We start from the raw sequence: 22857 nt of genomic DNA, 5'->3' as shown, positions 1-22857 counted from the left end.
AAACTCTGTTTCTCATGGGTAAGATGTAGGCGATTATACCTCCTTCACAAAGTGAGTGGTTATGAAAATTTATAACATAATATATGTAAAAGACCTATCATCTGATGTATCTATTATATTATGTAACTGGCATTCAATAAATGTAAGTACTCCTCTTATCTGGAAATACATCTACTTGCCCTGAAATCCCAGAACATTTTATCTTTATCTCTCTTTGACACGCATCACCATGTATCAGGCGTGATAGCTGTGTTTAATGTATGTGCCTTCTCTCTTCTCGTCAGCAGCTATACACTCCTAGAGGGAAGGAACCATCCACGTTCATCTCTATATCTTTCAGCACCACATAGAAGTTAATCTATAAGCATTTTAAGTGATTGCTTTTGTTCCTCCAAATCCTTATAATAAATACTTATTAATGCATAAATAATGCTATATTAAGTAAGATTCAGAATTATAAGTATACTTTAGTTAAAGACTGAGGAAATTGGCTATGGTCTTAGGAATAAATATCAGAGTGCCAAAAAATCTAGAAAATGATAGCCTGTAGTGTGGTATTTTTCTTTCTTCATTTAACATTCCTGAGTCATAATACACAGAGATTTTACAAGATCATTAATAAAATACATCTGTTGAGTGTTTTGTAGTTAAATTTTTTTAAACTCATAAAACTAGCTATAAAATAAGAATAATATTTTCTTCTTGCTGGTGTTTTGATTAATTAGTTAATGTTTATACAATGCTTGTAGTATTAGATGTCAAGTGAACATGAAATGACTATTATTGTTCAGGGTTTGCTTGATGTTTAATTTCAAGTTTTTATGGGTTAAGATCTAAAAATGTCATTAAGAAATGTTATCTGTGTTGGTACATTAATGAGAATTAATGTAGAGTTTTTAATTTCATAGAAGTTGGGTTTGAATTTTAACACTTGGTACTTTTTCTATCTCTAATTTGGATAGCTTCAAATGGATAAGCTGCCTTCACGCAATGCCATTTCTGAAGTCATGAGTTGGATTTCTCTAATGGAAAATGTTATACAAAAGGATGAAGAGGATATAAAAAATTCCATAGGTTATAAGGCAATTCATGAATACCTTCAGAAATATAAGGTAGTTAACATTTTTTAAATTTTCATATTTTTAGACTATTTTATTTGAAAAAATTTAAAAATTTGAATTATAGAAATCAGATCTTAGGATGTATGTTCTATACAAAATGACCAGATGGACATTTAAGAGCAGAATAATTGCACCTCTAGTAATAGGCACAGAAAAGTTGTCCAGCATTAGGAATCATTTTGAGTCATTTTAAAAAATCATGCTATCATTTATAAATATTTCATAATGAGGGTATGTAATTTGTCCAGTTCTATATCTTCTACCTATATATAAATATGTCATAAATCTATATATATTCTAAATACATATATATATGTGTGTATAAATTTGTATAAACATGCAAATATATATTCAACTTTGGAAAATAGCATGTCATATGATTACATGCAAATTGTGCCATTTGGAGTAAGTCACGGAAGACATAATATTAATCTTATGGTTACTTAAAACTTTCCAAATCCTCATAAAATAATGACATTTATATGTATGACCTTGTTTTCCTATTTTCTCGTCTCTTTTTGTTAGGGTTTTAAGATAGATATTAACTGCAAACAGTTGACAGTCGATTTTGTGAACCAGTCTGTGCTACAAATCAGCAGTCAGGATGTAGAAAGTAAACGTAGCGATAAGACTGATTTTGCTGAGCAACTTGGAGCAATGAATAAAAGCTGGCAAATCCTGCAAGGTCTAGTAACTGAGAAGGTAAGCAAAATGGCCCACTGCTGCTGTCCATATTTATATGAAAACCCCAAGAACAGGTGCACTCTAAGGAAGACTCGTCTCACAAGGAGTACGGCTGTGCCAGGCTAAGAATGCTTTCAACAATGCCAGCGAAGCTTACATTGCTCTAAACTTTCTTTGGTCCTGTTAATCATTTTCTCTTATGTACCCTCCTTTCTTTGCATATTTCATGTTGTTTGAGTTTTTTAAAGATGCCTCTTAATTTCTTTTGCCTTTGCTTCAAGTTGACTTTAGTCCTTTCTTGCTTACCAGTAATAATCTTTGATTGAGACTTCATAAAATTCATTTTTTAAATCTTAGGTACAATGGGCTATATTTTAAGAATTAAAATTATTAATTTGGAGGATATAGGGGCTAGAATCATGAGCCTGCCAATGATTTAATACAAAATTCCAAATTTCATTTCATCATGTTTGTTCAGATCCAGTTGTTGGAAGGCTTATTGGAATCTTGGTCAGAATATGAAAATAATGTACAATGTCTGAAAACTTGGTTTGAAACCCAGGAAAAGAGGCTAAAACAACAACATCGAATTGGAGATCAGGCTTCTGTTCAGAACGCACTGAAAGACTGTCAGGTAACCTGTCCACGTGGTTCCCATACATCATTTCACAGTTTCATGGCCTATGCTCAAGGAGTTTGTAGTCCCTGAGAGCTGGGAGTTAAATATTTTTTAAAACGTTGTACTTGGTAACAAATTTCTGATTATATGAGTTCATAGAGTTTTCTTTAACTATTAGGTTTTTTTCACCTGTTTTTAAAATGTGAAATGTGAAAATTTTCAAGCACACTCGTAAGTAGGGAAAAATGCTGTGAACCCCATATACTGATCATCAGATTTAAAAACTTTTTAATATTTTGACACATTTGCCTGATTTCATAGTAAATCTCAAACATCATGTCATTTTAATCCCATGTACTACAATACACATCTCTGAAAAATAGACATTTTCTTATGCAACCATAATATTAGCACCACAACAAATTTAACATTAATTCCTTACTATTATTTAATGCTCAACCCATAATCATATTTCCTCAATTGTCTTTAAAATGTCTTTTTCAATTTATTTATTCGGATAAGGATTCAGCGTCCACATGCTACCTTTGCTTGTTAGATCTCTGAAGTATCTTTAATGTTTTTTTCAGTACTATTGACTTGTTGCAGAAACTGTCCACTGGCCCCCTGTTCAGGTTGGCCTGTATACTTCCTTCGATGTCATTTAACTTGCTCTTCTCTCCTCTGTATTTTCTATAAATGGAAGGTAAGACTAGAGGCTTGACTGGATTCCTATCCAACTCACAAGCAACTGCTTTGCAGGTGGCAGGACTAACTTCCTATTTTGTCACCGGAAGCACACAGTCTGCTTGTTCTATTGTTAGTGATGAAGATCAAGGGTTTAGGTGGAGGGGTCGTATCCCAAACGTTCCAGTGACTTAGGAGCACATAATCTTTCCTCAGGTATTCTTGCTTATACAAAAGAAATGCAAGTTCTTATAGTTAATGCTGTAATGCTCACTCATTTGTGCTATGTTACTGATTAGTTAGGACTGTTCTCTTAAAGTAAGGTTTCCCAAGACATGAAGACGCAACTGTGAAGTAATTCTGCAGAAAAGCGCCCTTCCCCAAGTTTTGTCTTTCTATTCCAGGTTTCACATAAAAAGAACCTTGGTAATGAGCTCCTTTCTGACTAGCATTTTTTCTGTTTGGGGCACATATAAAAAGGAATACATTTAAGCCCTCAATCAAAGCTTTTTGGTTTGGAAAAGGGAAGAGATGCTCCTGGTGCTGGGTTTCCCAGCTAACGGATCATGATTTTGAGACTGCATAAAAATGACAAAGAAAAACATCATATAGAAAAATACCTTGAAGTAATAATAATAATAATAATAATAATAATAATAATAGTGATAATAAAATACCTAACATCGGAAGATGGATGTGTAAAAGACTAAAGACCAAAAACACATATTTCCAGTTTTCTAGGGGCCAGTAGTATTTCTAATTTAGACCATAAATTCTAAAAATCTACAAATAAACCAGAATTGTAAAATTTTACTTTTAAGGAAGAAAACTCATACCTTTTATTGAGTTTCTAAGTTAAAATATTTTTGTTAATATACCTGTCAAAAGGTAATTAAAATTCTAAGTATTAAAATATTAAGCTTATATTTTAACTGAGTTAAAATATTTCCGTTAATATACCTGTTAAAAGGTAGTTCTAAGTGTTAGCATTAGCAAGATAAGTGCTTCCTTATTGCATTATTTTGATAAACTTTACTATTGAAAGACTGAAATGCTACATTAATATAATTTCCTTTTCTTTTTCTTTCCTTCTTTTCTCCCCTACTTTTCTTTTTTCTCTTTCTTATTATTTTTCTTCTCTTAATGTACCTTTTTCTTCTGTTTTCCATTTTGTTTCTTTTACTGTGCATGTCTTCTATTTAACAGAGAAACACATTGCTATCTGGAAAATATAGCAGAAGCATGGCCAAGTCTCACTACTTTTAGGATCTAAGTTTTAGACCTAAGTTTTAGACATAAGTTTTAGACCAAAGGGTCAGGTCAGGCAGCATTAGGAGAAAAGCTTAACGTGTGGTTTCAAGAACTCTATTTCAAGGACAATTTGTGATTTCAAATGAAAACTGTCATTTTTTGAAACAAAAAGCAGAATGAAAGTAGCCCACACAATTATTTTGAGACATCCCATTTAAATCACAATAGCCTAACTGGCAGGTTCTATTTGGTGATACTACCAACATTAATAAAATTTATCATTATTTTTGAGAAATCTCTTCCTTTGGACCAAAGTGTGAAATTCAAACGAGCATACTTAAATCAGTGACTGGATTCAAGCTTTATTTTGTTTTTAAAATCTTGAATATTTTTCCAATATTTTTGAAGTGATTTATTAATTTAACCCAACTTAAAAACTGATATTTATGAATTAACCCAAGTTAGGAATGATTTATTATAATAAAAGTGTTAGGTTTAGCTTTCCCCTTCATTTATCAGAAACAGAATCATCTTTTATTTATTATTGAAAGGAAAGGAAAACCACCTTTATTTTACACAAAGTATGTATTTCAATCCTATTTCCCTCCTGGGTTTTGATCTTATGCCATCATACATGTTCAGGGCATTTTTGAGATGTGTTTCTAAGCAATGGATCATCTGTTTAGTATTGCTCACTGAAAAAAGTTGATATCTATGGATAAAGAGGATAAATAATTTCTTTTATTTAATTTTATTTATTTATTTATTTATTTATTTATTTTTACAATGTGGTTGATTGTTGTGGCCCATTACCGAAACCTCCCTCCCTCTGCCCTCTCCCCACTCCCACCCAACAATGTCCTTTCTGTTTGCTTGTCATGTCAACTTCAAGGAACTGTAGTTGTTATGTCTTCTTCCCCCTCCCCCCACCCCGGTGTGTGTGTGTGTGTGTGTGTGTGTGTGTGTGTGTGTGTGTGTGTGTGTGTGTGTGTGTGTGTGTGTGAATTTATTTATTTATTTTTAGCTCCCATCAATAAGTGAGAACATGTGGTATTTCTCTTTCTGTGCCTGACTTGTTTCACTTAATATAATTCTCTCAAGGTCCATCCGTGTGGATAAACAATTTCTAATGGTTGAATTTTAGAATCATATTAAAGATATATTGGAAGAATTATTTATGGTTACTTAATCTCTTAGAGAAGTAGAGAGAAAAGTCCTTAAATAGTAAAGTTAATTATGTTTTCTATACTGCATAAAAAAACTGAAACTCAAAAAAAAAAAAAACCTGAAACTCTAGTAATCACTATATTCATTTTCTGGTAATTATCAAAGCTGTCAAAATATTGACAAAATTATAAAGTGAAAATGAGAGAACAATACGAAAAGCAAAAATGATCTCTTTAAGCTACTAAACACATGAATCTCTGATTAACACAGTACGACAAATATAGTTTCATGATAATTCAGGAGGAAAAAATAAATAAATTTGCAATGAAGCATGGCAGATTACCAAATGGCTGGGTGTCTTACATTTGGCCAGTTTTTCAAGCTTATAAGATATTTTATACATATTTATCTAATTTTATTTCTTTAAGGTAAGCAAAAGAATATTATTATCCCTACTGTATAAATGAGTTAGAGAAGAAACCAAAAGGTTGAACCACAACAGAAACACAAATAAAAGAGACAAAAATAATTTTTAAAAAGCACAAAATTTGTAAATAATATAGCAGAGACTAGACTCCTCATTAACACCTTTTCAACAACACTACTGATGTCAGAGGTAGGATCTGGGGGCCTGATAGGCAGCCTCAGCCCACCTCTTCCTTTTACCAGGTTCTTGACTCGGCCACAGGAAAGAATTCAAGAGCAGAGTCACAGTAGAAAGTGAGAACAGGTTTAATGTAACAGATAAGAAATACAGGTTCCACAGAGAGACTGCAGTCTAGCTCCAGAGGTTGGGCAGGGCCCACATCAAGTCTAACCCAAAAGCAAGAAATACACCCTTAACGTTCAGTACAGAGTGCAGCTTGGCTCAGGAGAGTGAACAGCCATGTGCTAAAAGTAAGCTTAACGCAAAAGTGAAGCATACACACCACAACTAGAGAAGTGCAGGTTGGCCCCAGGAAAGTGAACAACAACTCCACCTTCTGCTGCTGGGATGTGGCTTCTATAGTTCTGCCAACTAATGAATACTAAATTGGGGGGGGGGGGTGGCACCTCATTATGTAACACAGTCTTGTGCATGCTCAGATGGTCTTCTTTTGGAGCATGTTCGTTGGTCAGATTCTATCACATGTACCAGACATATTCAAGAATATTTTGTGCTCTCTAGCACTTCTAGTGGAAGGTCCTTCAGAGGATGAACTCCATGTTTTTCCTGAGCATGCCCAGCCACTGGATTTGCATAAGCCAGCTCCTTGTGGTCGCATTTTCCCTGTGTTGGTGCCAAAAATAGGTCTAATTAGCAATGGTAACTTTCCTCTAGGGGAGGGCCTAAGGAAGGGGCCTGAAACCATGAGGAATAGCTTCTAACCCAGAGGTATGTCCTGAAACCTGAGCCCAGGGATCATGAGCACTTCCTATCTCCCTACCCAATATTAGGTCACATATATAGATTGTGAGAGGGAGTGAAATCTTTTTTACACAAGTGAGACATTATTCAAACTTAAAATATTTTTGAATTTTATCCCTTCTAACCTCTAGGGCTAAAATTCCAAATCTATTTTTAGTTCTGGGAGTGTACTTCTGGATATGAGGATCTAACCACACCTTAATACCAGTTTATCATATTATCCTAATGGGAGGTGTACATCCCTCTGCAGTGTCAGGTTCGGCTGAGTCACCTCCAGTGCTGGGCTAGGAGGCAGTGTCTCAGAAGACTTGGGTTCTAATCCCTCCTCTGTCCCTCACCAGTCCTGTGACCCAAGACGGGTGGGATGACTTGATCTTCCATTTATTTATCTATAAACTGTTAATAGCAATCTCAGCCTGCTTCACTGAGCCTCACAAATTTTCAAATGGCATTAAAACATGTTAGGATTATGATGTATGGCTAAGTGTGAGCTCCAGATCTTTTTCTCATTTTATTTCCTTTCTTGAACATTTCATGCTGACAGTTAAAAATGCACAACCCAAAGAAAATGAGGATTTGACTCATGAAAAAAGCCTATAACCTTTCAGAATCACATAGAATCAGAGCATTTTAGAGAGAAAGAGAGGATAATAGAGATTATCTTTTCCAGTCTTCTGATTTCCCATCTGATGAAACTGAGGCCCAATGGAAGTTTCTCACCCAAAGTGACACAGCTTTAGAGTAGCAGAAATGTGACTAATCTCAAATACTGGAGCCCAAAGTACTGTTCTATCACATTTCTTCCTTTGGGCTAGGCTGTGTAGCTTTTCAAATACTAAAATACGTGAATTTAAAAATATAAATCATATTACTGTTTCCGGCATATATTTCTTTCTTTGTAGCTCCTTGAAAAAATTACTTGGTGCCATTTCCATATCTAGTAGGTAATCAAATTTTACTTTTTTTTAAAGTTATGCTAATTTCCCATGGCTAAAAAGACAATTTTTTACATTTAAGTATACGAAGAAGAATTGCTATAGAGACCCTCTTCTGAAAATGATAAGCTTTTTGAATTAGTAAAAGGTTTTTAGGACATGAAACTATAATGGCTCAATTTCAGTGCACCCCAGAGTTCCATCTATAGAACAATTTTAAGTGACTATTTTTTAAATCTTTCAGGATCTGGAAGATTTGATTAAAGCAAAAGAAAAAGAAGTAGAGAAAATCGAGCAGACTGGACTTGCTTTGATTCAGAACAAGAAAGAAGAAGCCTCTAGCATTGTGGTGAACACGCTGCAGGAGCTCAACCAAACCTGGGCAAACTTAGACCACATGGTAATACAGCTCGTGGAGAGCTGGCTCCAAGACTGTGTTTGCCAGCTCACGTGCAAACTCTGAGTTTTGGTTTTCCTAAAGTATCTGAGTAAATAATTATCCATATTATACATCATTTCTGTACTAAGTTCACTTCATTAACCTCTTTTTAAACAACATCTAGGCTTGGCCAGTTAGCTCAATTGGTTAGAGTGCGGTGCTCATAAAAAATGTCTAGCTTCTGGTATTTTCTGTAATAAACCTTATTATAAACACTACTCTCTCAATGAGCTTATCCAGTCCCATAGCTATAGATACCATCTAAGCACACGTAACTCTTAAATGTCTGTCGCCAGCCTGGATTTCTCTCCCAAACTCTATATAGAGATAGAGACAAAGAGAAATCCAACTGGGAAACATCTCCTCTCGCATGACCAGTAGACGTCTCAAGCTTCCATGCCCAAACCGAGCCCTCGTCTCCTCCCACGGGCCTTCATTTTCTGCCATCTCTGTTAATGACAGCTCCACCCTTCCAGTTGCTTGGGCAGGAAACCCAGGAGTCTTTCTTCTCTCTGCTTTTTCACATCCACATCTAGTCCATCAGAAAATCTTCTCAGCTGTACTTTCAGAGTAGATTAAAATTCAACTCCTGGCCCTACCTCTGCAGCTAGCACCCAAGTCTAAGCCACCATCATTTGCTTCAGTTATTTTGATGGCTCCTAAATAGCCTCCATGCCAGAGAGGTCTAATTAAAATGGAAGTCGGATCATACCACTCCTCTGCTCAAAATCCCCAATCGCTTATCTCTTTCAGAATGAAGCCAAAGCCTGGTACTGATGTAGCCTCTCTCTCTCTCTCTCTCTGATCTTGTCTCCTGCTGTGTCCCGCAGGTCCCTTTTGCTTCTGCCACCCTGGTCTCCCCCTACTCTTGAATTCAGCAGGCAGGTCCTGCACTCGGGGGCTTTGCTCTGGCTGTTGCCTCTGCCTGGAACATCCTCTCCCAAGTATCTGCATGGTTCCCTCCCTCTGCTCAAAGCCGTTGCTCGAGTGGAGGAGTTGCTCACTCCTCTCGTTGCTCAGAGAGGACTTTCCTGACCACCTGTTTTAAATGACAGCCTCTTTATCCCCACCTTTCACTCCCCGACTCTTTTCTGCTTTGCTTTTATCCATATTAGGAATATTTATCAACTTCTAACATGCTGTATAGCTTACTTGTGTGTTTAAATTTCTCTCACTGAATTGTAAGCTCTATGGAGACATTTGATAAAATATATGCTGAATGACATGTTGGATCCTCCAGTAATTAGGACTGTAACAAGATATACTACTCCTTGGAGTGTGAGATCACAATATTTACTATATTAGTAAAAATTTAGTTCTTTCATAAAAACATCTCCTCTTGAAAAACAAACAAAAAAAAAACAATACAGGGAAAAATAGACTATTTAGAAATTCTCATTGATCTCCTTTCTTTGTTTTCATGGCTGCACTGTGACTGTCATGGGACAGGCTCTGGTTCCCGTCTGCACCCCTGGGCACTGCCTCGTATCTGAGGCAGCACTTCCTCCATCCTCTGGCCCATTACATGCTATCTCAATTGGTCTCAGTATTGTTTCTTTGTGCTGAGAACAAAAGCAGAGAACGCACATGCAATTTTTTTAATTTTTTTGGTGGCTGGCCGGTTCAGGGATTTGAGCCCACAAATTAGTTTATATGATCTCTTTTCTTAATTATGGCCATTCTTACTTCATATCTAAAAAATTACTTTTAGATTAGTGGTGAAATCCAAGAAGTCCAAAGTAGATGCCTTTCTAAAGTGATACAAACCAAACTAAAAACTTAACTGATGCAGATAAGTATGAGGAAAGAGTGTTCTTAGATGTTTTGTCTTAAGATAGTCATTTGAGTGTATGCGTGTGTGTACCTGTGCGCACGCATGTGAGATAGGTACGTAGATATACATAGACATGTAGAGATTAGATATAGACATGGAAATGTAGCTGTAGATATCGATATAGACAGAGATCTTATTTCCTGGGACCAGCCTACCTGGATTTAAATCTAGATCTCTCACATTCTAACCGTATCGTCTTAGGTAATATTCGGTGCCTCTGAGTGCCTCAGTTTTCTCATCTGTTAGATGGGATAATGATTATACCTACATCGTAAGGTTGTTATGAGGATTATATGAGTTTAAAATACTTATTTAATGTATTTCCTAAACTGTTTTATTAAATATGTTGACCTTTTATCACTTTAAAATATACATATTTATCAGTCACCTTTTTAAGCATTTCCATTTAGACTGAGTGTTCAAAAGTGTGAAAGGCATAAATTTCAGTTGCATTTTACCTTTCAAGTCTTTTTTTGTTTTTTAGTTTGTTTATAATGCCTGAAACCTTGGTGAAGTTCTTAGATGTTGGTGTTTTTCCATCAGTTGAATTTATAGTCCATCATTTTAAATATTATGTAATTACAAGAAGTGTTTGTCTTTTTCAAAAGGTTGAGCAGTTAAAGATACTGTTGAAGTCAGTTCTTGAGCAATGGAGCAACCACAAAGTGGCCTTTGACCAGATCAACACTGACCTCATGGAAGCCAGGTATTCCCTGTCCCGATTCCGTCTGCTGACTGGCTCCTTAGAAGCTGTTCAAGTTCAGGTAGACAATCTTCAGGTAAGAAATGAAGTTCCACATTCTTAAAATTCTTTTTAATTTGAGAAAACCAAAAAATTAGTCATCAATAAAAACATCATTCTGAAATATTGCCATATATTGTTCACATTTAATTATTTAAAAAATCCTTAAAATTAATTTTACCCACTTTATTGTTGCTTAATCACACTTGCCTGTGGGTACCAAATTATGGGTTAGCTGTTATATGGCTAAATGACTTTTATTACCCGGTTACATAAATATTCACATAAATGTATTTTATAAAATGATTTTATGCCCAAATCAGCCTCCATAATTTTGTCACTGCCTTTTATATCTTCCCTTTTTCTTTTTATACTGCTTCTTCAAACATATTCTAAGGGATTCAAAAGAAAGCAAAGAGAAAAATAGCCAAAGTGGTAAACATTTAAGCCATTGAGTTGTTTTTATTCATTCGGATAAGATAGTGGCCTATCCGATGTGTCCACACAATCCTCTTTTCTGGCACTTACTGCTTGGTTTCCTGTGTGTCCGTGACCATTGCATTCATGTAGAATGACATCGCTGCTCCTGTCTCAGGTCACTGCCCTCGATTCCGCTGCTGCCCTCACTCCCTGCACACCTGGGCCCTGGGTCACTCTCATCTGCCGCTGTTCTTTCTTCTTGGCTAAATAACACAGACGTGGGGTGGGCAGGGCAGGCCTCAGGGATGGGGCACCAGCAGGACCCCAGCATGTGCCCTTCTTATATCTAGTCCACCCCCGGCTTGGCAATCAAATGTATATATTGCTGACCTCATATGCAGACTTTCTTAAGGGATGAAATGTGTACATATAATTTCTTTAAAGTTTTAGTAGTTGTTGCATATACTAAGAGTCATTAAAACTTATTTTGAGGATAGTAAATTTAAAAGCTCATTTTACAACTTAGAGGCGATTAGAAGTACTTTTTAATTTAACATATTCTGTGTTGAACACCTGTAAAAGCTGTCTCAAAATATAAAAGTATTAAGGGTCTTTTCCTTGAATATTTTGATTTGAGGGCAATCAAATATTGGTGTTAAATAACACTAGATTTTTGTAGCCTACTTCACCTATGGAGTATTACTAAGAACTGAGTCTATCACTTCAGCAATATTTCCAAGGAAACATCTTTCTTTCAGTTCCCTCTCTTGTAGAAGACTCCACCAAACCTGTCTAATAAATATTCTTTGCTTTAAGCAATTTTCAAATATACAATGCATTATTATTAATATAGTCACTGTTCTTGCAATAGATCACTAAAGCTTATTCCTCCTCATTAGTTGAAACTATATACTCTTTGATCAGTGTCTTTCCGTTTCCCGTCCACCCCACTTCCCCAGCCCCTGGTGTATACCATTCTACTCTCTGCTTCTATGAATTCAATGTTTTTAGACAAAAATTGATATGTGAGGTGACAATATGTTAATTAGCTTGATTTAATCTTTCCAAGGTGTAAACATATGTCAAACAGTCACATTGTACACTGTAAAATGTACAATTATTATTTGTCAATTAAAAGTAAAATACAATTTTAAAAATTAAAAGAAAAAATTCTCTGCAAGGAAGAACACCCAGAGAAAGAACTTGGGTACTCAGAAAAGTTATGACTTCTTAGAGTCTTAATGATTAGGAGTTTGTGGTAGAACCATTCTAGGTATGTAAAAAAAATAGAGACCTAGGTTTTGGCTTTGAGCATCACAGAAAACCACAGTGTCACAGATGGTACGTATGCCACCGCCATAGCTTCCTACGAAGTGGTGGACAGAAGCACCTTTTGTGAGTGTTTGCAGCAGAATCCCAGATGCCAGCATAAGAAGACTTAGATGCTAAGAATCTCTTCTCACAACCATAAGAACAAAATCATAAAAAAGAGAAGAAATTATTATCTAGAGAAAGATTATAAAGCAATGGAGCCAAGCCATGCTTGATGATGTATTTGTATGTACATATTTATGAAAACATCTGTAAATTCCTTTTAAACTTGCTTATTAGAATTTAGATCCTGTCATGTCATGTGTGGAACTTTTTCTTTGGGCAGAATCTCCAAGATGATCTAGAAAAACAGGAAAGGAGCTTACAGAAATTTGGCTCTGTCACCAACCAACTGTTAAAAGAGTGTCACCCACCTGTGACAGAAACTCTTACCAATACACTGAAAGAAGTCAATATGAGGTATGGGGGATGCCAGCTTTACACATTATTTATATCACAACCTTATTATAAACATCGATATAATTACAACTTTTCTGACATTTGGAAATTGAGCTTTGTAGATTCTCTTCTATTAATGTTTTGATGTTCACAAAATGAATTTAACGATAAATAAACATAGTGCAGATATTCAGAAAGATTGAGAACTGCCCGAAGATTACTCTCCTCCTCATTATTTACCCTTGAAATATGAAGGTGAAATGTTACTTTTCATTATGTTAAATAGCAATGATTATTTCCGTATTCACATAAACCAGGATCATGAAAAACAAAACAGCCAATAACAGCATTTGATGAGAGATGGTAATCGCTCATGAGTGTTGGCTCTTATCTCCAGATGGAATGACTTGCTGGAAGAGATTGCTGAGCAGCTGCACTCTAGCAAGGCCCTCCTTCAGCTCTGGCAGAGATACAAGGACTACTCCAGACAGTGCGCTTCCACAGTCCAGCAGCAAGAGGATCGAACCAATGAGCTGCTGAAGGCAGCCACGAGCAAGGACATTGCTGACGACGAAGTTGCCACATGGATTCAAGATTGCAACGTATGTTCAGGACCCCAGCATGCCATTCTTAGACTTCATAAGTTCAGCAGGGCTAGGGCTGACGTGTGTCAGAGTTTGGTGTGTCTCCGTACGAGACAATTATCCAAAAATAATGGTCTTAGGTATTAAAGAGCCACACAGTTGCACATGTATCAGATTTCAGAAATCTGCTCCTCTGGTTTCATTTTTCAAGATATATTGTTTTCCCATTTTCCCTAATGGAATATAATCCATGTGAAAGATTTAGGCTATCTATTTTTACTGAGATGGTCAATATACAAAATGACCATATAAGGAATAATGTTATGTCTTTTAACAATCTACTGTTAGAAATATTCATTTAGATTCATTATCTTCTATGTAAGCATCTATGTAATAGTTTCATCTAAGAATTTAATGGTAGAAAGAAGTCTTTTCTGTCCTGATTTACTAGTGTGCTTCTTTTTAACAGCTTTTTAATAATTCTCTTTTTCACTGTAGCTGCCAATAACCTACTTAAGGTTTTCAGGAAAAGCTCTTCTCTTGTTTCATCTATTACATGTCTCTTGCTGTTTGTCCTTACTTGTCTTTATTTTAATGAACCTGTTAGTTACCAAGATCTTATAAACATTCCCAAATCAGTTTATTAGAATTAAGTAAGTTATAGAAACTACACCAAAAAAAGTTCGACGTATTCCAATACCTTCAACCTGAATAATCACTTTAAAACTAGAGATTAATATTTACAATTAAGATAATATGTGTTTGGGTTTCATTTTTTTTTTTTTTTTTTTGGTTCACATAGTTTATTCCTGCAAGATCTGTCATCTCCATTCCTCCTGAATTGAGATATACCTTGTCTGTATCCAGGTGAAGGTTAGAGGAGCCCTTTGGTTTTCCCCCTCTCACAGTAGTCCCTGCACGGATATAGCAGACCCTGTGTTCCCCACCGTGTCTGGGTCCAGCAGCAGTAACAGGTAGTGGATAAAAACCAGAAACAGAATTTCCATTGACTTATATTTTTGAGCATAGAAGTAGAGGCAAGAGATGCCACAGAGAAGAACAGAGATAAGATTGCTCTTACCCTCTACTCTCCAGACTCATCCCTGCATTCTGTACCCCACTGAGATAGGACGGTTCTAACTACAATAATGTGACCACACATGGACAAGATACCATTGACAAACAAATCCCTGGGGCATATAATAATAAGTAGAAAAAGGTAAAATACATGTATTAGTCTGCTTCTGTTGCTTATAACAAAATACCCAGAACCGGGTAATTTGTAAGAAAACAAAACTTATTGCTTACAGTTTAGGAGGCTGGAAAGTCCAAAGTCCAGGGAACACATCTGGTGAAGGCCTTGTTGATGGTGACAGTGACACAGGGCTCTCACATGGCAAATGATGGAGCAGAGAGAGAGCGAACACCTCACTCCTCATTTTAAAGCCCTCAGAATCACACCCATGACCACCATTAAGCCATCAATGGATTAATCCATTCACTAGGGCAGGGTCCTCACAATCTAATCACCTCTTCAAGACCCCACCTTCCAATGATCATAGTAGGATTTCCCGTCCTCTTAACAGTGTCACAGTGAGGACCAAAACTCTAACACATTAAACTTAGGGGGACACAGTACAGTCCATAATAAGATAGCACTGTAGTTTCAGTTTGGTATAAATTACATAAAAAGGTAGGAAAACATTGCCAAAATGTTTCCACTTATTGGTTCTACTTGTGGATCATGGTTTTTTGTTTTTTTGTCTTGTTGATGTATGTTTTTCCGCATTTTCCCCATCTCCTGTAACGAACCTGTGGCTTTTATTACCAGAGGAATATATATGTACATATTTATACTTTATGTACATTATATGAGGGGTTTTCAAAAAGTTCATGGAAAGATTGGTATTATCTTTTAATTTTATTTTTCTGTGAACTTTTTGAAGTCCTCTCATATGTAATATATTTATAACTTACATACACATAATATTTTTAAAACTTGGATTTAATTTTTGATCTTTTTGTTGCAGATAAAGGTTATTTAGCCTAATAAGTTCATAAATAGAATTGCATATTTGTAGATGTGTGGCCCTTTGCCGATTGCTGTTTTTAGTGAGGAGCACACTTAGATTGTGTTACAACAAGCATATTTTCATCTTCTGTAGGATCTGCTCAAAGGACTGGGGACAGTTAAGGATTCTCTTTTTGTTCTCCATGAGCTGGGAGAGCAACTCAAGCAACAAGTGGATGCTTCGGCAGCACCGGCCATTCAGTCCGATCAACTCTCTTTGAGTCAACACTTGTGTGCCCTGGAGCAGGCTCTTTGCAAACAGCAGACTATGTTACAGGTGCAGAGCTCATATCCAGTCTGTGTTACCAATTGGGTGCTCTATAATGTCTGGGCATAAACACAGGAAAAGAATTTTTTTGTCATTGACACAATGCCTTCTTCAAGACCAAAGAATTGAAAAATGAACAAACTTGAAAGTTCCAATGGGGGAACAAAAGAAAGTGGGAGTTTTGCACTGTTCTCCACAGTGTAATTTTAAAATTGGTTTAGGAGGCAAACCCCTAAACCAATGTCTTCCTCCATGGCACGTTCAATTAATGAGCACTAAGTGGCTGTAATGTTAACTTTTATGTCTGTATAACTTAGGTTTTTGAGAAAATCAGAATATTTTTCAGATGTATTTCATAACGTATTTAAAGAAAAACTTTAACTGGCAAGGCAAAAATAAAAAAATAAAGAAAAACTTTAATTGGTTACTGATTACTCGTGCATAGAAATAATTCTACTTTTTAGAAAAATTACACAAGGAGAAAAAAAATTAAATCATTATAGGTCTGTTTTTTTAGGAATGGCATCTTGAGAATGGGAATTTGATACAATACATGAAAAATAATTTTAATATCCACTTACCCTTTACCAGATTTCACTAAAATACCGATATTTTTCTCTGTAAAACCAATTTCTTTTGTGATGAAAAAGGCTGGAGTTCTTGACTATGAAACCTTTGCCAAGACTTTGGAAGCTCTGGAGGCCTGGATAGTGGAAGCTGATGAAATCCTCCAAGGGCAGGATCCTAGTCACTCGTCTGACCTCTACACCATCCAGGAAAGGATGGAAGAGCTTAAGGTAAGAATGTTCGAATCTGAGTCCCAGATCTTCTACCTTCTGCGCTCAAAAACTTCAGGAAAACCCGAAACCAGTGTACACCTACTCTTTCTCTCAAGCTCCCAGTGAAACTCCCCCTGCTCTGCCTTCCTGCTCTCCTGAGAGCCGTGGGCTGCGTGTTGGCGAGGAGCACAAGCTGATTTCCCAGCCTGTGAGGGGAGCCAGGCCAGGACCAGTCCTAGAAAACCACCTCACTCCTCCTCCTTTCCACCTGGAGTCCTTTCCCACGCTCAGTCGGTCGCCTCCTTAAGAGCCTGAGCCTCCCACCTCCCTCTCTAACATCTTCCAGTCCTAGTTCAAGCTCCTGGGTCTCTCCTGACCACTGCACTAGCCTCCCACAGATCTCGCGTCCCCCCACTCCCACCAACCTGCTCTCCCCCCGGCTGCCAGAATGATCTTTTTCTTTTAAAGGGTTTTACTCACGTAGTGTAATTTAATCAATCCACATTGTATACAAGTACCTATATCAAAACATAACATTGAACCCCATAAATGTATACAATTGTGATTTGTCAATCAAAACTAATTTTTTAAAAGGCAAAGTAATAAAAGAGTTTACTTAATTATGAACTATTGGAAACGTTCAATAAAGTAAATAAAGCAATATAAGTAAGCATGCAGATGTCATCATACTGTTCCTCTGGTTAAAACCCTGAGTGGGTTCCCAGTGCTCTTAGGATAAAGACCAGTGTGGCTTTCAGGTCCAGCATAACCTGGCTTCCACCTTTCCTGAAGGCTTCATCCTGCACCACCGTCCATCTTCACCTTCAGCCACTCGGGAGTCATGGTGCTTCCCAGTGTCTGTGTGCACAAAGTTTCTCCCCTCTGAATCCTTTTCTTTTCCTGCCAACTCTCTCCCCACCAAAAAGAGTAAATTCCTGCTCATTTTGTTCATTGTCAGTCTCCTAGGAAAGCCTCCACCGTCGGGCTCCCCAGTGACACCCTTTTATATTACACTATTCTTTTCCCTCCATGCTTCATCATGTCATTTAATTACATTCATGCGAGTAGGTGATTACTACCAAGCTCTCTACTGCTGGAACGGTAGCTTACTTTTCCTAAGTACCACTAGAAGAAGGACCATGTCATATCAATTTTGTACAGTGCTGATGTCTATGCATGGGAATTCTGCTGTCTAATAGTTATGCATTGGCGTCAATCACTGGGAAGATTTATTGTTTCTTCAGGGATCATGAGCCTTTTGCAGAACATGAAGAGAGAAAGCACATTCACCGCTAAAGATGTCCTGATGTTTTCTCCTTCCTGTAGTCAATTTTCCAGATAGAGATAAAAATGACCATGGGAAAGCCAGAAAGGGCAGCTTTGTCCTGTGTTTGAAGGGAAGTAAGAAATCTGAAAGCACAGAGTGTTGTTTTAGTTGAGTCTCACCAACCTTGGGGTTGGGGTCAAGGACCTAGAACTGAAGCTCTTAAGGCAATGTGTGGTCAGTTCAAAGCTCAAGTGAGATTAATTCTATCTAGCAAGAACCCAACAACATTTGTTTACCTAGCTCAACCACTTACTAGCTGGGCAGCTTTGAGCAATATACTTATTTTCTGTGCCTGTCTTTCCTCATTTGTAAAGTACCTTGGTGATACTCACCTCATGGGATTGTTTTGAGGATAGAATGAGTTATTACTTATAAATCTCTTATAACAATACTTGATTCATATTAAGTGCTAAATAAATGTTAGCTATCACTGTTATAACGGTTATTATTATTGAATAATAAAGGAGCAGGGTAGCATAAGCTAAATATAAAGAGTAAGCAATAAGCCTTTGTCATCATCAGCATCATTTTCATCTTGTATCAGTTCTACCAAAAATGATATATGAGTAAATAAAATAATATGTGTAACCAACTAAGTATTCAACAAAGGACAATGAATAGCTTTGGTAGCAGCAGTGCAAACTGAATAGGAGATTCAGCTTTTCTCTATTTGTGCCTCTGGAGATTGCAAGTAAGTGCCTAGAAAGGCACAGCGGATCAAAGACCAGCTTCTTCCTGAAACTGAAAGTTCACTGTGCATTTTGAAAAAGCTTTGTCTTTTCCAACCATGGTGCTAAAACTGCTTTTATCTTGTTTTCAGGGGCAGATGTTAAAATTCAGTAGCATGGCTCCAGATTTAGACCGTCTAAATGAGCTTGGATATAGATTACCCCTGAATGATAAAGAAATCAAAAGGATGCAGAATCTGAACCGTCACTGGTCTTTGATCTCCTCTCAGACTACGGAAAGATTCAGGTAGCGTAAATGAGATATTTTGGTCACTCCAGTTGTCTTAGTCAGTTTTGTGCTGCTGTCACAAAATACCACAGACTGGGTAATTGATAAAGAATAGAAATCTGTGTTCTCACAGTTCTGGAGGCTGGGAAGTCCAAGGTCAAGGCACCGGCAGGTCCAGTTGTCTGGTGAGGGCTGCTCCCTGCTTCTAAGATGGTGCCTTCCTGCTGCGTTCTCTGGAGGGGAGAAGTGCTGTGTCCTTACGTGGAGGGCAAGAGCACTGAAAGCTGCTTGCAGCGTCTTTTATAGGGGCCTCAAATCCATTCACAAGAGAGGAGCCCTCATGGCCTATTCACCTCTTAAAGTCCTCCCCTCATAATACTATCAGTTGGCAGTTAAGTTTCAATACCCAAATTTTAGAGTGACACATTCAAACTGTAGCACCAATATATCAGTGGAATATAAGTTCATAATTTGTGTGTATTTATAAATTCTGGGGTCTTCCCAATAACACCAACAAAATTTGAACTAAAAGTGGAGAATTCAAATTGTAAAAAATTGTCTATGTTTACTGGACTAAATAGTGTTTTAATCAGAAAAACTCTTTTAAGTAAGAATGTGTTAAAGGTACATGTATAATTTTTATTATCTTAAAAATGTAACAATTTAAACTTTGTCTTTGTTAATTTTCTTTTTCTTTTTCCCTTTCTTTTTTCCTCCCTTCCTACTTTCCTTTCTTCCTTCCTTCCTTCCTTTTTTCTTTTAATTTTACCACCTAATATGAAAGCTTTGTGGTGGTCCAACGAGATGTGAAGGCAGACAATATTTCATCTAGTTTTATATGCTAGAGATATAAGAATAAGTAGCAAAATAACCACTATTCCTTGTCCTTCATTCTGTCAGTAAGTTGCAGTCGTTTTTGCTACAACATCAGACATTCCTGGAAAAATGTGAAACATGGATGGAATTCCTGGTTCAAACGGAACAAAAGTTAGCAGTAGAGATTTCAGGCAATTATCAGCATCTTTTGGAACAGCAGAGAGCACATGAGGTAAGTTATACCAGTAGATTTATCAGTAATAAAAAAAAGTTTTAGGCCTATGGAAGTTGCTGTAAAATGCCATGTGGGAGAATTAAAAGGCTGTATCTTGTTCCAAGTCTGGCCTAATGCAGGTCATTTTACTTTCTTTCTTAAGCTTGAGATTTCGATATCTCAATTACAAAAAATTGGTCCCATTCTCTGTTTCATAATTGCTTATAACCATGTGTCAGTCTTCGGTACCGTGCAATGTATCATGTCAGAATTTTGGTTAAAGTCTACTTACTAGAGGTGGGTGGAAGGACTGCAGAAAGTTAGACAATTTTCAAGTTGGGTTGCAGACTACATTAATATTGCCAAGGCTTATTGCTTAAGAGACTATGCTTGTGTCAGAAGTCTTTGATGAATGAAAATTTTGTGTTCTTTAAAAAGGAAATATGAATATTATAGCAGGAAATCATGCTATCAAATATCTCCAAGTGTACCTCTTGATCAAATTGCATTATAATTATTTCTCAAGAAACACAGAGAACTATATACAAAAAGTAAACTAATTAATTTGCCAACTATTAGTCCCTGTTTTGCTGTTTATTGGTGTAACGAAGTGGCTCTGTGTGTTTATGAAATATATGCACATGAAGAGATGAGACTTACCTAAGGGCAGAGGAAGGCTTAATTCAGAACTTAAGAGAGAATAAAACTAATTTTGAAGCATTTTGCTGAAATTTTTAAAATGGAGAATTTAAAGATGTACAGGTATTTTTTTAAATTCAGTATTATTGAGTTGACAGATGATGAAATAAAATACAGTGGATCAAAACTACAGTGAGATACCATTTCACACCCACTAGAATGGCTACAATAAAAAAGATAACAAATGTTGGTGAAGATATAGAGAAATTGGAACCCTCATACACTGATGATTGTACATTGGGAATGTAAAATGGTGAAGCTGCTTTGGAAAATAGATTGGCAGTTCCTCAAACTGTTAAACACAGAGTTACCGTATAACCCAGTAATTCCACTCCTAGGTAAATACACAAGATAAATGAAAATACATGTCCACATAAAAACTTGTACAAGTATATTGCTCATAGTGGCATTATTCATGATAGCCCAAATGTGAAAACAACCCAAATGTCCATCCACTGATGAATGGATAAATAAAATGTGGTATATCCATTTAATAGAATACTATTCAGCAATAAAAAGGAATGAGGTACTGATACATGCTTCAACATGGATGAACATTGAATACATTATTCTAAGTGAAAGAAGCCAGTCACAAAAGACCACATATTGCATGATTTCATGTATATGAAATGTCCAGAATAAGCAATCCATACTGACTTAAAATAGATCAGTGGTTGCTTAGGGCTGGGGGATTGGGAGGAAATGGGGAGTAATTACTAATGAGTATGGAGTTTTTGGGGGGGTTGATGAAATTTTTCTAAAATTGAGTGTGACGATGGTTGCACAAGTATAAATATAATAAAAGTCTTAAATTGGACTTTTTTACATGGGAGAATTGTATGGCATGTGAATTGTATCTCAAAAAAGCTGTTTAAAAAGCAGGTGAAATAATTTGAAAATCTTTCTATTGAGTTTTTTAAATAATGATATAATTTCATTAAGCTAATTAATTTTAAAAACGGTGAGTTCAAAAAGAACAGAAAAAGCGGGAGCTGTTTTTTCTTTTTTCAACTTCTTAAAAGTTGTTCTCTATGTCCGAATATGGACCATATTCTGCACACAGAATAAACCATAACACAAATTGTGCATTAACTTACCGTATTAGGTGCTTTTGAAATAAAGAAAAGAAATATAATTCTACTTTTAGTCATTTAGTTTTTGTAAATCCGGAACTAAAATTTATCTTTAAGTATATCTTAATTGATGATTTGAAAATAAATTATTCCTACGCTGCAGAATTTCACACATTTCCTGATTCAGCTGGAGATATTTTTCATAGCCTTGCTAAAAGCAGAATATTTGGAAAGTTATCAGGGAACTGATCACTAAAATTAGGAACTCTAAAGTATTCTCTTTTTTTTTCAAAATTCTAGTTGTTTCAAGCAGAGATGTTCAGTCGTCAGCAGATTTTGCACTCGATTATTACTGATGGGCAACGTCTTCTTGAACAAGGTCAAGTTGATGACAGGTAGGATCTTTGATAAATTGTTATGAAGAAAGGTTCCAGTAAATTAGTCATTTTCTCTTTGATGAGCAGATTAGAGGGTATACATCCAATCTTTCTAAGGCAATTGTACTCTAGGAGAGCCTCAATAATTGGAGAAAAGCCTTGTCTGAATCTCTGAAATGACTGAGTATTGAATCTTTTTAGAGAACTGCTGTTGTGTTATACGAAGGATATAGAGTAACTGCAGGTCACTTAGCCAACCTTTGCTAGTCATCTGTAGGAGACTGGAATTAATGAACAGATCAGAATGAATTCTATCAATGACATATCAATGGTTTATAAAGAGATGTTTCTAATATTCTCATACAATTACAGAAATTTTATTCCTAAAAGGAACGTAGCAGTCACTAGTACATCTCTGTTATTTATAGATGAAAAACCTGAGACCCACAAATGTGAACTGATTTGACCAAGGTCATGTAACTAAGTAGCAACAGAATCAGATGTAGAGCTCATGGGTCTGGTTTTTAGTCAGTACTGGATTATACCAACCAGCTTTCTCACACCATGACAGTTCATTCAGTTTGGAAATGGTTTGCTACCTTGAATCAGATTACATTC

General features: G+C 36.3%; 1 protein-coding gene across 1 annotated transcript in view; it reads left to right on the top strand.

Annotated features, from left to right (window-relative positions):
* Window positions 1–22857, top strand: part of SYNE1 (spectrin repeat containing nuclear envelope protein 1) — a 422354-nt gene that overhangs the window by 328694 nt on the left and 70803 nt on the right. The window contains exons 111-122 of the mRNA XM_063096991.1: window positions 963–1112; window positions 1647–1823; window positions 2284–2439; window positions 8114–8269; window positions 10751–10921; window positions 12962–13095; window positions 13472–13676; window positions 15824–16006; window positions 16648–16794; window positions 18924–19078; window positions 19961–20108; window positions 22163–22257. Coding sequence (XP_062953061.1) covers window positions 963–1112; window positions 1647–1823; window positions 2284–2439; window positions 8114–8269; window positions 10751–10921; window positions 12962–13095; window positions 13472–13676; window positions 15824–16006; window positions 16648–16794; window positions 18924–19078; window positions 19961–20108; window positions 22163–22257 — 1877 coding nt within the window. The remainder of the gene's footprint in view (window positions 1–962; window positions 1113–1646; window positions 1824–2283; window positions 2440–8113; window positions 8270–10750; window positions 10922–12961; window positions 13096–13471; window positions 13677–15823; window positions 16007–16647; window positions 16795–18923; window positions 19079–19960; window positions 20109–22162; window positions 22258–22857) is intronic.

This window comes from Cynocephalus volans, chromosome 5 (genome assembly GCF_027409185.1).
Source record: "Cynocephalus volans isolate mCynVol1 chromosome 5, mCynVol1.pri, whole genome shotgun sequence".
NCBI classification, from domain to species: Eukaryota; Metazoa; Chordata; class Mammalia; order Dermoptera; family Cynocephalidae; genus Cynocephalus; species Cynocephalus volans.
This window is presented reverse-complemented; position numbering and strand designations above follow the sequence as displayed.